Raw genomic sequence first — 16039 nt, 5'->3', positions numbered from 1 at the left:
AAACACAGAGGAGAGAGTGTGTGTGTGTGTGTGTGTGTGTGTGTGTGTGTGTGTGTGTGTCCCCCTCTGTGTGTGTTTGTGTGCGTGCGTGTGTGTGTGTGTCCCTCTGTGTGTGTGTGTGTGTGTGTGTGTGTGTGTGTGTGTGTGTGTGTGTGTGTGTGTGTGTGTGTGTGTGTGTGTGTGTGTGTGTGTGAGTCTCACCACAGAGGCTGGGGGGGGCGTTGTTGAGCATGCTGACTCTCTGCTGCTCCAATCGGAACAGCCGGGTCCACTGGTCGGGCTGGGTGTAGCACAGCTGGGGGTTCTCCTTCAGCACAACCTGACCCGCGCTCACCTCCTTCAGGGAGTGCAGGCCCAGCCACCGGAGGTGCTTCGCCTTCACCACGGCAACGCTGTACTTCCTGCACACACACCAGAGCATCATACAACCAGCTCACCCTCCGTCCAAAAGCCCAGGCGGCTCCAGCCAATAGGATCGTCTCTCTGTCAGACTCACGTCCGCTGGGTCCGCCCTCTGATCCTCTCCAGGTTCTCAAACACCGACAGAGAGCTGTGGTTCTCCGGCCAGGACTGGATCAGAAGGATGCCTGACACACACAGACACACACACACACACACACACACACACACACACACACACACACACACACACACACACACACTGAGACCCTCCTCATCGACCCAGCATCTGTTCCTGTCCTGGTCCGGCGGTCTCGTGGACCTACCTGTGATCTCCTTCACCGTCCTGAAGTACTCCAGTTTGTCCGGGTCCATGGGCGGGATCTTGTAGTGGGCGTCCCTGATGGGCCAATCAGAGAGGAGCACACTGACATCACTGCTCTAGAGGAACACCTGGAGCAGATGAACGTTGACAAGTCCTCACCCGGTGAAGGACGTCTCGAGGAAGGACACGTCTCCATTGATCTTGGTGCAGTTCCTGAACGACTCGATGTTGGAGGCGTTCACTGCCATCGTGTTAATCAGAGCACCGGCCCCGATACCATCACAGGCTGCAGGAGGAGGTGGAGGAAGAGGAGGGTTAATATTCATAGACGAGACAAAAATTGATAATCAGTGGAGAAAACACACACATATTATATAGGTATAAATGTACAAAAACCTCCTGTGCACAATAACCTGGAATATGTTATATATTATTTATATTAATTATATTATTTATATTAATTATATTATTTATATTAATTATATTATTTATATTAATTATATTATTTATATTAATTATATTTATTATATTATTTATATTAATTATATTATTTATATATTATTATATTATTTATATATTAATTATATTATTTATATTAATTATATTATTTATATTAATTATATTATTTATATTATTATTATATTATTTATATTATTTATATTATTTATATTAATTATATTATTTATATTAATTATATTATTTATATATTATTATATTATTTATATTAATTATATTATTTATATTAATTATATTATTTATATATTATTAAATTTATATTTCTTATATTTTAAGATATTATTTACATTTTTATTGTTGTATATATTTATATACATCGGGTAAAATAAGTATTGAACACGTCACTGTTTCTCTCAGTAAATATATTTCTAAAGGTGCTGTTGACATGAAATGCTCATCAGCTGTCGGTAACAACCCATGCAAAGAAATCAATCCATAGATGTCCATAAATTAAATTATCCATCCATCCATCCATCCATCCATCCATCCATCCATCCATCCATCCATCCATCCATCCATCCATCCATCCATCCATCCATCCATCCATCCAAACATCCATCCATCCATCCATCAATCCATCCATCCATCCATCCATCCAAACATCCATCCATCCATCCATCCATCCATCCATCCATCCATCCATCCATCCATCCATCCATCCATCCATCCATCCAAATATCCATCTATCCATCCATCCATCCATCCATCCATCCAAACATCCATCCATCCATCTTCTCCCGCTTATCCGTCAGGGTTGTGGAGGTAACAGCTCCAGCAGAGAGCCCCATTCTTCTCTTTCCCTGACCACATCAACCAGCTCTGACTGGGGAATTCCAAGGCGCTCCCAGGCCAGCGAACTGATATAACCCCTCCACCTGGTCTTAGGTCTACCCCTCGGTCTCTTCCCAGCTGGACGTGCCTGGAACACCTTCCTTGGGAGGCGCCCAGGTGGCATCCTCACTAGGTGCCCGAACCACCTCAACTGGCTCCGAGTCCCTCCCGGAGGAATGAACTTCTCACCTTATCCCTAAGGGAGATTCCAGCCACCCTGCGGAGAAATCCCATTTCGGGCGCTTGTATCCGCGATCTCGTTCTTTCGGTCATGACCTAAACTAAGAAGACCTCATGGAAAACATAGATGAAAGCGAGGATACCCGGCCCTGAGGAAGCCCGGGGTCCCCTTCTGGAGCCAGGCCCAGAACTGTTGTGTGTGCTTATGCACCAAACAGCAGCTCAGAGTATTCGGCCTTCTTGGAGACCCTGAAAGAAGACCTGTATGGGGCTCCTGAAGGGGACTCCTTAGTCTTGCTGGGAGACTTCAACGCACACGTGGGCAATGATGGAGACACTTGGAGCAGTGTTCAAAGCCTCCATTGCCGAAGCTGCGGCGGGGAGCTGCGGTCTAAAGGTCTTAGGTGCCTCAAGGGGCGGTAACCCTCAAACCTCCTGGTGGACACCGGTTGTCAGGGAAGCCGTCCGACTGAAGAAGGAGGCCTTCCGGGATATGTTATCCCTGGGTACTCCTGACGCAGTTGCAAGGTATTGACGGGCCCGAAGGGCAGCAGCCTCAGCCGTGGCCGAGGCAAAGCAGCGGGTGTGGGAGAAGTTCGGAGAAGCCATGGAGAAGGACTTTCGGTCGGCACCAAAGTTGTTCTGGAAAACCGTCCGACACCTCAGGAGGGGGAAGCAGGGAACCATCCAAGCTGTGTACAGTAAAGATGGGACGCTGTTGACCTCAACTGATAGTGTGTTAGGGCGGTGGAAGGAACACTTTGAGGAACTCCTGAATCCGACAACTCCGCCCTCTATGTTAGAGGCGGAGCTGGAGTATGAAGGGGGATCAACTCCAATCTCACGGGGGGAAGTCACTGAGGTAGTTAAACAGCTCCACAGTGGCAAAGCCCCGGGGGTGGATGAGATCCGCCCAGAAATGCTGAAGGCTCTGGGTGTTGAGGGACTGTCATGGTTGACACGTCTCATCAACATTGCGTGGAAGTCGGAAACAGTACCGAAGGAGTGGCAGACCGGGGTGGTGGTTCCTCTTTTTAAAAAGGGGGATCAGAGGGTGTGTGCCAATTACAGAGGCATCACATTACTCAGCCTCCCCAGGAAAGTTTACTCTAAGGTGCTGGAAAGGAGGGTCCGGCCGATTGTCGAACCTCAGATTGAAGAGGAACAATGCGGTTTTCGTCCTGGTCCTGGAACGACGGACCAGCTTTTCACTCTCGCAAGGATCCTGGAGGGGGCCTGGGAGTACGCTGATCCGGTCTACATGTGCTTTGTGGATTTGGAGACGGCGTATGACCGGGTTCCCAGGGAGATACTGGGGAGGTGTTGCGGGAGTATGGGGTGAGGGGGTCTCTACTCAGGGCCATCCAATCTCTGTACTCCCAAAGCGAGAGCTGTGTCCGGGTCCTCGGTAGCACATCGGAGCGATTTTCGGTGAGGGTTGGCCCCCGCCAGGGCTGCGCTTTGTCACCAATCCTGTTTGTGATATTCATGGACAGGATTTCGAGGCGTAGTCGTGGGGGAGGGGGTTTGCAGTTCGGTGGGCTAAGGATTGCACCACTGCTGAGTGGAGCGGCTGAGATGAGGATCAGCACCTCTAAATCTGAGGCCGTGGTTCTCAGCAGGAAACCGATGGCTGGTCCACTCCAGGTAGGGAATGAAGCCTTACCCCAGGTGAAGGAGTTCAAGTATCTCGGGGTCTTGTTCTCGAGTGAGGGAACAATGGAGCGTGAGATGGGCCGGAGAATCGGAGCAGCGGGAGCGGTACTGCAGTCGCTTTACCGCACCGTTGTGAGGAAAACAGAGCTGAGCCAGAAGGCAAAGCTCTCTGTCTACCGGGCCATCTTCGTTCCTACCCTCACCTATGGTCATGAAGGATGGGTCAGGACCGAAAGAACGAGGTCGCGGATACAAGCGGCCGAAATGGGATTTCTCCGCAGGGTGGCTGGCATCTCCCTTAGGGATAAGGTGAGAAGTTCAGTCATCCGGGAGGGACTCGGAGTAGAACCGCTGCTCCATCGCACTGAAAGGAGCCAGTTGAGGTGGTTCGGGCACCTAGTGAGGATGCCACCTGTGCGCCTCCCTAGGGAGGTGTTCCAGGCACGTCCAGCTGGGAAGAGACCGAGGGGTAGACCTAGGACCAGGTGGAGGGGTTATATCTCTTCGCTGGCCTGGGAGCGCCTTGGAATCCCCCAGTCAGAGCTGGTTGATGTGGCCAGGGAAAGGAAAGTTTGGGGCTCTCTGCTGGAGCTGTTACCTCCGCGACCCTGACGGACAAGCGGGAGAAGATGGATGGATGGATGGATGGATGGATGGATGGATGGATGGATGGATGGATGGATGGATGGATGGATGGATGGATGGATGGATGGATGGATGGATGGATGGATGGATGGATGGATGGATGGATGGATGGATGGATGGATGGATGGATGGATGGATGGATGGATGGATGGATGGATGGATGGATGGATGGATATTCTATAAAAAATGTACCTTTTTATATGTTTTTGTATTTTATACATTATTTATTTTTTATGTATTTCTTAATATATGTTTTGCTTTGTGGTTGTTTCATATTTTATTTATTAAAATCCATTATGCAATGTTTTTACTAACCTTTCATCCTTCAAGTCATCCTCAATTTTAGAAAAGTGAGTAATGTATTTCTGTAACTCTGTAGTGAACACAGGTCCCCTTTATATCCCATCACATCTATAGCTATAGACCCCCCCCCTTTCACCTTTGGAACAGGGTCCTTCGCAGACCTTGCAGCGCTGCACCCCGTCTTTCTCCACCTCGAACATCCCGGGGCCGCAGGTCCGGACGCAGGAGCCCTCCGTCACCACGTAGTTATCTACACACAAAGAGGGTTCGTAACTTTATTAAGTATTAAAGACTCAATATGTAACTTTATTAAGTATTAAAGACTCAATATGTGACTTTATTAAGTATTAAAGACTCAATATGTAACTTTATTAAGTATTAAAGACTCAATATGTGACTTTATTAAGTATTAAAGACTCAATATGTGACTTTATTAAGTATTAAAGACTCAATATGTGACTTTATTAAGTATTAAAGACTCAATATGTGACTTTATTAAGTATTAAAGACTCAATATGTAACTTTATTAAGTATTAAAGACTCAATATGTGACTTTATTACACACACACACACACACACACACACACACACACACACACACACACACACACACACACATACACACACACACACACACACACACACACACACACACACACACACACACACACACACACACACACACACACACACACACACACACACACACAGCTCTATATTCACTGAGGATCTGATGCAGGTCCTGCAGACGGATCAGATCAACACGTGTGTGACATCATGACGTTGTTCAGGGTTCAGAAGCAGTTGGAATATGAATGGTGCAACATTAATCCCCAGCAGTCCAGCTGCAGTACTGTCCTTATTCTGCAGTAAGAGGTGTGTTTTATGCATGTAAACATAGTCTGTGTGGATGCAGCAGAACCAGAGATACGGTTTTCGGCATGCATTTAAACTACATTACCCACAATGCACCACAACGACATCATTTATCAGCTTCATCCTGTTTTAAACATGCAGAACAACACCTGCTTCAATGTGTTGACCTCTGCAGCCACACCTCATGAAGTCTCCAGCTGATTATTATGGGATGTGTGTGTATGTTGCAGAGTGTGTGTGTGTGTGTGTGTGTGTGTGGGGGGGGGGGTGTTTACGTGGGCAGGCTTTCACGCAGGTGGCTCCGTAGGTGAACTTGGCGTTGGGGTTGCTGACCAGTGTGTGGGTCTTGGGGTTGTAGAGTTTCAAGGGGGGACAGACGTCTTTACAGGTACCGTCATCGTTGAAATGTGTGCAGGCCTGCGGGGGGAGAACAGGGTCACAGAGGGTCTCTCACACACACACACACACACACACACACACACACACACACTCTCAGTACCAGGCAGTGTTTGTTGGTGGGTCCGGTGCAGCCTGCAGCACAGTGCTGGTTGCAGCAGTCGGAGGGTTTTGGTCCTCGGCACCGTCTGCTGCACTGATCCGCACACTGCAGCTTTGTCACTGCATACACACACACGCACACACACACACACACACACACACACACACACACACACACACACACACACACACACACACACACACACACACACACACACACACACACACATTTAAATGAGTTCTGGGTTCATTAGCATGTTCATAATATTAGGGTTATGGAGATCATAGAGGAGGGTTTACGTCTCTGGCAGTGATCCGGTCCTGCTGCCCAACACGAGCCGTTACACACCTGGTCGCATTTCTCACCTGGACACACACACACACACACACACACACACACACACACACACACACACACATGAGTCTCCAGTGGCAGCCTGCAGAGGTCAGAGGTCAGTGAGGAGTCGCTCTGCACGTACATGAGCGAGGGAAGCTGTTGTTCTTGAACAGCATGCTGGGGTTGCCCTCCTGGTTCAGGATGTCCTCCCACTGGATCGTCTCCATGTTGCACAGCAAAGGATTGTGGGTCATCTTCACCCCCCCTCTCAGGATTTCTGCGTAGAAGAGATGGATCATAATAAGGTAAAATATCTAAGTTTAAAGACTCAATATGTAACTTTATTAAGTATTAAAGACTCAATATGTGACTTTATTAAGTATTAAAGACTCAATATGTGACTTTATTAAGTATTAAAGACTCAATATGTAACTTTATTAAGTATTAAAGACTCAATATGTGACTTTATTAAGTATTAAAGACTCAATATGTGACTTTATTAAGTATTAAAGACTCAATATGTAACTTTATTAAGTATTAAATACTCAATATGTGACTTTATTAAGTATTAAAGACTCAATATGTGACTTTATTAAGTATTAAAGACTCAATATGTGACTTTATTAAGTATTAAAGACTCAATATGTGACTTTATTAAGTATTAAAGACTCAATATGTGACTTTATTAAGTATTAAAGACTCAATATGTGACTTTATTAAGTATTAAAGACTCAATATGTGACTTTATTAAGTATTAAAGACTCAATATGTAACTTTATTAAGTATTAAAGACTCAATATGTGACTTTATTAAGTATTAAAGACTCAATATGTGAGTTTATTAAGTATTAAAGACTCAATATGTGACTTTATTAAGTATTAAAGACTCAATATGTAACTTTATTAAGTATTAAAGACTCAATATGTAACTTTATTAAGTATTAAAGACTCAATATGTAACTTTATTAAGTATTAAAGACTCAATATGTGACTTTATTAAGTATTAAAGACTCAATATGTGACTTTATTAAGTATTAAAGACTCAATATGTGACTTTATTAAGTATTAAAGACTCAATATGTAACTTTATTAAGTATTAAAGACTCAATATGTGACTTTATTAAGTATTAAAGACTCAATATGTGACTTTATTAAGTATTAAAGACTCAATATGTGACTTTATTAAGTATTAAAGACTCAATATGTAACTTTATTAAGTATTAAAGACTCAATATGTGACTTTATTAAGTATTAAAGACTCAATATGTGACTTTATTAAGTATTAAAGACTCAATATGTGACTTTATTAAGTATTAAAGACTCAATATGTGACTTTATTAAGTATTAAAGACTCAATATGTGACTTTATTAAGTATTAAAGACTCAATATGTGACTTTATTAAGTATTAAAGACTCAATATGTGACTTTATTAAGTATTAAAGACTCAATATGTGACTTTATTAAGTATTAAAGACTCAATATGTGACTTTATTAAGTATTAAAGACTCAATATGTAACTTTATTAAGTATTAAAGACTCAATATGTGACTTTATTAAGTATTAAATACTCAATATGTAACTTTATTAAGTATTAAAGACTCAATATGTGACTTTATTAAGTATTAAAGACTCAATATGTAACTTTATTAAGTATTAAAGACTCAATATGTAACTTTATTAAGTATTAAAGACTCAATATGTGACTTTATTAAGTATTAAAGACTCAATATGTAACTTTATTAAGTGTTAAAGACTCAATATGTAACTTTATTAAGTATTAAATATGGTTATCAGTAATTAATTAAGTGTTAAAGGTCACTTTTAAGTCATTAAATGTCAGTTTATTAAGTTTTCAGAAAGGTTATGTAAAATCTTTCATATACTTCCTTCTGGTTAAATGACTTCAGGGTTTGTTGGCTTCGTGTCAGGGCGTGTGTGTGTGTGTGTGTGTGTGTGTGTGTGTGTGTGTGTGTGTGTGTGTGTGTGTGTGTGTGTGTGTGTGTGTGTGTGTGTGTGTGTGTGTCGCCTCCAGATCATTTTAAATCCAGTTAATACTCTGGATCTGCGTCACCATCTAAAGCCTGGGTGGGTGCGGTCTACTTCCTGCTGCCAGAGGACAACCAGGTGTTGACTGAGGATTTATAATGATGTTTAAACTCCACCCCCCCGGCCCGCTGCCAACACAGTGAGCGAAACAAACCTCCCCCTCGTAAAGAGTGGCGAGGCAGAGCGCCGTGAGAGACTAACGAGGCTCATTAGCAACACAAGGGTCCGTGTATTTCCTGGAGCTCCAGGATCTGAGGGAACCTGAACTACTCACCGGCCTGAAGCTCCTTTATTCTACGGGCCATGAACTCATCACCGGCCCTGTGTATTTCTTATATAATAATATGGCCTTTAATTAAGCTTAATAAGACATTAGGTCACTTTATTGAATCTAAATAAATAAATATGTGACTTTATTATGTTAAAATAAAGAAATACAGATCATTTTGTTATTTAATAGAAGGTCATATTTAATTCTATGAAGTTGTATTGTGTTAATGTGTCATTTAGGTTATAATACAGTTATTTGTCACGTAAATACATTTTATCCAATTATTATTTCACTTTCTTTATTGAGATAATATGTGACATTAGGAGGTTTATAGAAGGTTTCAGGACACCAAGAGACCAAATATTTGATCTGTTTATCCAAGATACGCCTCTTTATTAACACTGAGACCTTCAGTGTGTGTGTGTGTGTGTGTGTGTGTGTGTGTGTGTGTGTGTGTGTGTGTGTGTGTGTGTGTGTGTGTGTACCGGAGAGGCTGCTGAGCTGCAGCTGTGTCACCCCGCTGCTGTAGTTCAGTGTGGCAGACGTCAGGTTCCGGTTGTAGTTGGACATGACGAGCAGAGCGTAGCGCTCCTCGTACAGAGGAGGGCGGCCGCGGATCAGACGCAGGTTCCCTAAAGGCACCACGGGCGCCTCGTTCATGGCCACCAGCACGTACCCCCCCACCTCCTGTATGGACTGGGAGACAGGAGAGAGGAGGGAGGAGAGAGGAGGGAGGAGAGACAGGAGAGAGGAGAGAGGAGAGAGGAGAGAGGAGAGAGGAGACAGGAGGGAGGAGAGTAGAGAGGAGAGAGGAGACAGGAGGGAGGAGAGAGGAGGGAGGAGGGCGGAGAGAGGAGAGAGGAGATAGGAGGGAGGAGAGAGGAGGGAGGAGGGAGGAGAAAGGAGAGACAGGAGAGAGGAGAGACAGGAGAGAGGAGGGAGGAGAGTGGAGAGAGGAGAGAGGAGACAGGAGGGAGGAGGGAGGAGAGAGGAGGGAGGAGGGAGGAGGGAGGAGAAAGGAGAGACAGGAGAGAGTAGAGACAGGAGAGAGGAGAGAGGAGAGAGGAGATAGGAGAGACAGGAGAGAGGAGAGACAGGAGAGAGGAGGGAGGAGAGAGGAGACAGGAGACAGGAGGGAGGAGAGAGGAGAGAGGAGAGACATCAGTACACAGGTGCTGCTGCAAACTCACTATGGAACGCTCCTATTGGCTGATGCTCCAACACATGGTAGGTAGGGTTATTAATAATCAGTTTTAAATGAACGTGTGTTGTAGTGCCCCCCCCCCCAGGTGCAGGGAGAGTCTACCTGCAGGAAGCTGAGGTCGTGGTTCAGCAGGCTGTACGTCACCTCCAGGTTCTCCAGAACCACGGAGCAGTTGGAGTACATCCTCACCATGTTCTCATAATGGTTCTCCCTGGTTCCCAACAACGTCAGGTGGTTACTGGTCCCCTGACACACTGGGGGGGTGGGGGGGAGGGACAGTATTAGCTTGGAGCTTCAGAAGGTTTTATTGGGTAGCAACACATCGTACCTGATTTAAATGTGTTTGAATCAGTCAGTAAGAAGAACAGTTTCCCTAAACTAAAATAACTCTCCATCGCTGCCGTCTGATCACCGGTCTGTAATTATGCTGCTGCCGCTCTGATGACAGCATGCCTCGGCTCTGACTGTGAAACCTGTTCCTCAGGTGAGGTTCAGAGAGGCGTGAGAACGAGTGGAGCAGCTGCTGCCGAGGAAACATAACGAGCGCCGGAGAGGAATGAGGCTCTGCAGGATCCGGCTGAGAGGGGGACTTCTGCAGGGACACACTCACCTGTCCTGCAGGGACACTCACCTGTCCTGCAGGGGTTATCTGAGAGGTCGTGCATCACCTGCAGCAGACTCCTGCTCCGGCTTAATGAGAGAGGTTGCACACTTCAGACTTTTGCAGCTCATAAATAATCATCTTCAATCTCAATTTTTTGTCTCTGTGTTCCCTATTCCTATTGGCCGGCTCCCCGCTGTGAAGTCACAACACAGCTGCTCTGATTGGCTCACACTGGAGGCAGCCAATTTGTCAGAACCCGGGGGAGCCATCCACATCTGGACAGATGGGTAGAGACAGTAGAGCTTTATTTTGTAATCTGGGGAGCTGCTTCCTGTCTGCTTGTTATTGTTTTGTTTTATCCTGATGTCTCCCTGAGGTCTCTCCTTCCTTCCTGTCCTTAATTCCTTCCTCCTTCCAAGTGTCCATCCTGTTTCCACTCAGTTTTACATTGAACCACTACAGGAGGATCAGAGCGGCTCCTGTGTTCCAGCTCACTGCAGGTTAAATACACACCATGAGTAACAACAGAGGACAATGCACTTCACACATGACCTTTATCTGCTTTAGCATGACACACACACATACACACACACACACACACACACACACACACACACACACACACACACACACACACACACACACACACACACACACACACACACACACACACACACACACACACACACACACACACTGTTTGTACAGGAACAGGTCTGATGTGTCAGATCTGGAATGACTGATCAGCATACTGCACATGAAAGGACTTTGTGTGTGTGTGTGTGTGTGTGTGTGTGTGTGTGTGTGTGTGTGTGTGTGTGTGTGTGTGTGTGTGTGTGTGTGTTTCCACAGAAAGAAAGACAAAGGTAATGTGTAAATGTTTTCGTCACCGGGGCGGCAGCTAACAATGCTCTCTGTGTTCTACTGTAATAGGTTGAATAGAAAGTCCAGGGGGTGTCTAATGTCCACAGACATTGAATTTAATGTAAAATAAGGAAAAAGCACAAAGAAACTGACTTTACACATTTATGCACAAAAAAGGATATTAAGTTATGAAGTTATTAAGTAGAATCACGCAAACATATTTTCATATTAAATACATGAAGCATAGAAACCTCCTGCTTGGTGTTTGTTGGTATGATTTAAATCAGAGAAAAGCAGATTTTATGGGATGGAAACATCATTTTTTGTGCAGAAATGCCTCCAGAGTCGTCATTATATCCTGTAAAATCTCCAGTTTGTTTTCCACCAAGACTCGTCTCACATTACTGATGAAATCTCAGCTGTTTCCTCACCTGTGTTATCTAACTCCAGGTGTGTGTGACGAGTTCACGGACATCAAGGTGTCTTTAATATCATTCAATAACAAAGAGGAGGTTTATTTTAGCAGCGCTGCATTCAGGATCCTGCATGTCCTCAGAAACCACAGAGTAATCTGTGTGTGTGTGTGTGTGTGTGTGTGTGTGTGTGGGGGGGGGGGGGGGTTGTGTGGGAGCACAGACTGTTCTCTCTTTCAGGGTCAATCAGTATGTATGTGTCGGGGCCTACAGGTCGTCCACCCCTCAGTGTTTGCTTCATCCGTCAGTACACAGTGTGTTAGCTTAGCACAAACACTGGGAACGGGAGGGAACTGTTAGCATCGACGACTTCAGATGCTCTCCTCCGTCCAACACCTCCTCCACCCTCTCCACCTCCTCCCTGTCCTCCTGTTGCCGTCAGCAGGTGGGATGAAGACTAATGTCTCTATTCAACAGATTCCTATCAGAGCAGCAGCCAATCAGAGCGCAGAGTGGAGGCAAAGAATTCATACGTTTCACAACCTGCAGATCCTCAGATAACACACACACACAGACACACACACACACACACACTGCGATTCAATGTTGCAATGAGCCGGGAAGTGTGTGTGTGTGTGTGTGTGAGCTGTCAGTTTCAACATATTGTTCTTCACCACGGAGACAGTCAAACCAACCTGAACTCAAAGTCAACTACAAACCCCTCAAATCAAACTACAAACCCCTCAAATCAAACTACAAACCCCTCAAATCAAACTACAAATCCCTCAAATCAAACTACAAATCCCTCAAATCAAACTACGAATCCCTCAAATCAAACTACAAACCCCTCAAAACAAACTACAAACCCCTCAAATCAAACTACAAACCCCTCAAATCAAACTACAAACCCCTCAAATCAAACTACAAACCCCTCAAATCAAACTACGAATCCCTCAAATCAAACTGTGAATCCCTCAAATCAAACTACAAACCCCTCAAATCAAACTATAAACCCCTCAAATCAAACTACAAACCCCTCAAATCAAACTACAAACCCCTCAAATCAAACTACAAACCCCTCAAATCAAACTATAAACCCCTCAAATCAAACTACAAACCCCTCAAATCAAACTACAAACCCCTCAAATCAAACTACAAACCCCTCAAATCAAACTACAAACCCCTCAAATCAAACTACAAACCCCTCAAATCAAACTACAAACCCCTCAAATCAAACTACAAATCCCTCAAATCAAACTACAAACCCCTCAAATCAAACTACAAACCCCTCAAATCAAACTACAAACCCCTCAAATCAAACTACAAACCCCTCAAATCAAACTACAAACCCCTCAAATCAAACTACGAATCCCTCAAATCAAACTGTGAATCCCTCAAATCAAACTACAAACCCCTCAAATCAAACTATAAACCCCTCAAATCAAACTACAAACCCCTCAAATCAAACTACAAACCCCTCAAATCAAACTACAAACCCCTCAAATCAAACTACAAACCCCTCAAATCAAACTACAAACCCCTCAAATCAAACTACAAACCCCTCAAATCAAACTACAAACCCCTCAAATCAAACTACAAACCCCTCAAATCAAACTACAAACTACTAAGCTGATGTTTTTCCATCTTCAGTTTAATTTGAAGGTGTTTTGATGGCAGAGATCTTCATTTTTTCACCAGACGAGGCGAACATCAGCTCAAAGGTTTAACGTCTGCCTTAAATGTGTTTAAAGAACAGGTTTTATATCAAGGTCTTCACTTTCACCCCGAAGGTTCAGAAAGATACGAAGATTCCAGGAGATTAAGGTCTCAGATGGAAACAAAGAGAGTTCTGTTTTCTGAAGGAAGCTCGTCTTCAGGTTCCTCGGTTTTATCTCTGAGGACATCTTGTTTTTTATCGGGGGGTTTGGAGGCGACCAGCAGCTGGACGGCTACCCCTCCTCTATATCTCTGTGTGACCTTCACTGGAGCAGGGAATCCTCAGAGAGTTAGAAACCATTTCTGCTTCCCAAAATCCATCTCCATAAAACCTCAGGGAGCCGAGCGACCTTCAGAGCGACCTTCAGAGGGGAGAGTCTGAACGACACACGTTCAAAGACACTCTCCACAGCGTCCATGTTTTACACATCACAACTGACAGCAGCAATAAAAACCAGGAGCCCCTGAATGCACCGTCGGCCTTGGTGAATGTTCTGATTAAAGCATCAAACTCAAAGACTGTAATCTGTTTTATTTTCATAATATAAAGTCTCTTTATGTTTGTGTGTTACATGAGGTATTTAGGCACTTACAATAAACAAGTGAAGGTTTAATCCGGTGTATTTTAGGCCAATTTGCACATTTTTATTGAGCTTACTAATATTCTTTCATTCTATTTTATTCACCTATTACACATTTAACTTTGAATATATATTTCTATTATACTATTATCATCTTTTTAAAGACATTTTAACAGCGAATACTATTTCATTTCATCTCATCATCGCACATTTTCTATTTAAACTTTTCAAGTTTATTTAAATATTTTAATTCTATTTTATTTTTGCACTTTTTTACTTTAACTTATGTTAATATTAAAATTCTATTTTGTGCAATTCCCCCTATTTGTTTGATTGTAGTTTAAGTGCTGTTTCTGTCGGAGGAGACTTTAGGTTTGACCTGGAGACAGAGAGAGACTGAGGAGTGTGTGCTCAACAGGACCAGCATTTCTCAGCTGGTCGACACATTCCTGACCTGTTTGGTGTGTGTGTGTGTGTGTGTGTGTGTGTGTGTGTGTGTGTGTGTGTGTGTGTGTGTGTGTGTGTGTGTGTGTGTGTGTGTGTGTGTGTGTGTGGTAGACAGCGTGGCTGTGTCCCTGCATTGTCTGGCTCTCAGACCTCATCAATAACTCTTTATTTTAAATGTCTATCGAGCGTCTCTCTCGCTCTGAATTGATTCGGTGAATATTTGACGCTCAGCTGCAGGCGAGGGGACAGTTATTGAGTAGAGTTTAGTTTCACAGTTTAAACATTAAAACGTTTATGTATTGATGTCTTTATGGGTCTGAGTCTTTCTGCTTAATAACTCTAACACAGAATCAATTCATAACTCCACCCAGACCCCGAGGAGAGAGAGAGTGGCTGGATCTGATGCACCATCAGGACTCATGAGACCATATTTAGGTTTGGGACTCTTAAAATAGTTGTTTTTTAGCTTGTTTTATATTAAGTTATTGTGTAAACCTGCTTAACAATGAACTATATTTAACATATTATCAAGAAATCCATTAATATAAACTACAAATCCTCCAAAATAAGGGGAATTTGGAGGATTTGTAGTTTATTTTGTTGTGTTTACCTGATAAACAACGAGCCATTTAACATATTTGTTTATTATAAGCTTCATTTCTCCATCTGCATTAAGTGCATAAGGATACGAAGCCTCTGCAGGACGTGAATAAAGTCAAGAGGACATTTCATCTCATGTTTCATGTCACTCCTCAACACGCTCTGCTTCAGTTCAGCTGCAGGAAGGAAAAGGTCTAACCTCTGTGTGTGTGTGTGTGTGTGTGTGTGTGTGTGTGTGTGTGTGTGTGTGTGTGTGTGTGTGTGTGTGTGTGTGTGTGTGTGTGTGTGTGTGTGTGTGTGTGTGTGAGGCCTGCAGCAGTGTGTGCAGGTCGCAGCGAGACTCTGCTTGTCTGTCAGGATGAAGCTCTGCTGCTGAGGGAAAATTCCAATGCCTGAAACCCCTCTGAAGACCTGAGACACACACAGGGACCTCCAACCAGGTTAAAGGGGCAGGACATCTCTAAGCTGGTTGACCAACCACAACAGAGCTGGCCAGCTGACCAATCAGAGCAGACTCTGGTTTCAGACAGAGGGTGAAACATTGAAGCATGGAGACATGTCCCAGAGAGACCTGAACATGTGAGGAACATGTCCTCCTGAAGGCGCAGGTGTCCGGACCCCTGACCCCAGTGACAGCGCACCAAAGCCCCCCCAGGTTAAAGAGCTGGCTCCTCCCCCACGTGTTGCAGAGGGAGTGTCGGCCTGTTTAATCTTGCTAACTCTCTCT

At 44.1% G+C, this 16039-nt stretch overlaps 1 protein-coding gene across 3 annotated transcripts in view; it reads right to left on the bottom strand.

Moving 5' to 3' along the window:
* Positions 1 to 16039, bottom strand: part of LOC134884092 (melanoma receptor tyrosine-protein kinase-like) — a 28350-nt gene that overhangs the window by 9526 nt on the left and 2785 nt on the right. For all 3 annotated transcript variants that reach the window (XM_063912733.1, XM_063912734.1, XM_063912735.1), the window contains exons 2-12: positions 10190 to 10341; positions 9369 to 9579; positions 6709 to 6843; positions 6530 to 6595; positions 6231 to 6349; positions 6007 to 6148; positions 4992 to 5105; positions 884 to 1010; positions 726 to 799; positions 497 to 587; positions 202 to 401 (exon numbers count right to left, since the gene is read on the bottom strand). In XM_063912733.1, coding sequence (XP_063768803.1) covers positions 202 to 401; positions 497 to 587; positions 726 to 799; positions 884 to 1010; positions 4992 to 5105; positions 6007 to 6148; positions 6231 to 6349; positions 6530 to 6595; positions 6709 to 6843; positions 9369 to 9579; positions 10190 to 10341 — 1431 coding nt within the window. The remainder of the gene's footprint in view (positions 1 to 201; positions 402 to 496; positions 588 to 725; positions 800 to 883; positions 1011 to 4991; positions 5106 to 6006; positions 6149 to 6230; positions 6350 to 6529; positions 6596 to 6708; positions 6844 to 9368; positions 9580 to 10189; positions 10342 to 16039) is intronic.

Source organism: Eleginops maclovinus, chromosome 21 (genome assembly GCF_036324505.1).
Source record: "Eleginops maclovinus isolate JMC-PN-2008 ecotype Puerto Natales chromosome 21, JC_Emac_rtc_rv5, whole genome shotgun sequence".
In the NCBI taxonomy this organism is placed as follows: domain Eukaryota; kingdom Metazoa; phylum Chordata; class Actinopteri; order Perciformes; family Eleginopidae; genus Eleginops; species Eleginops maclovinus.
The sequence above is the reverse complement of the archived record's forward strand: the minus strand, read 5'-3'. Positions and strand labels throughout refer to the sequence as shown.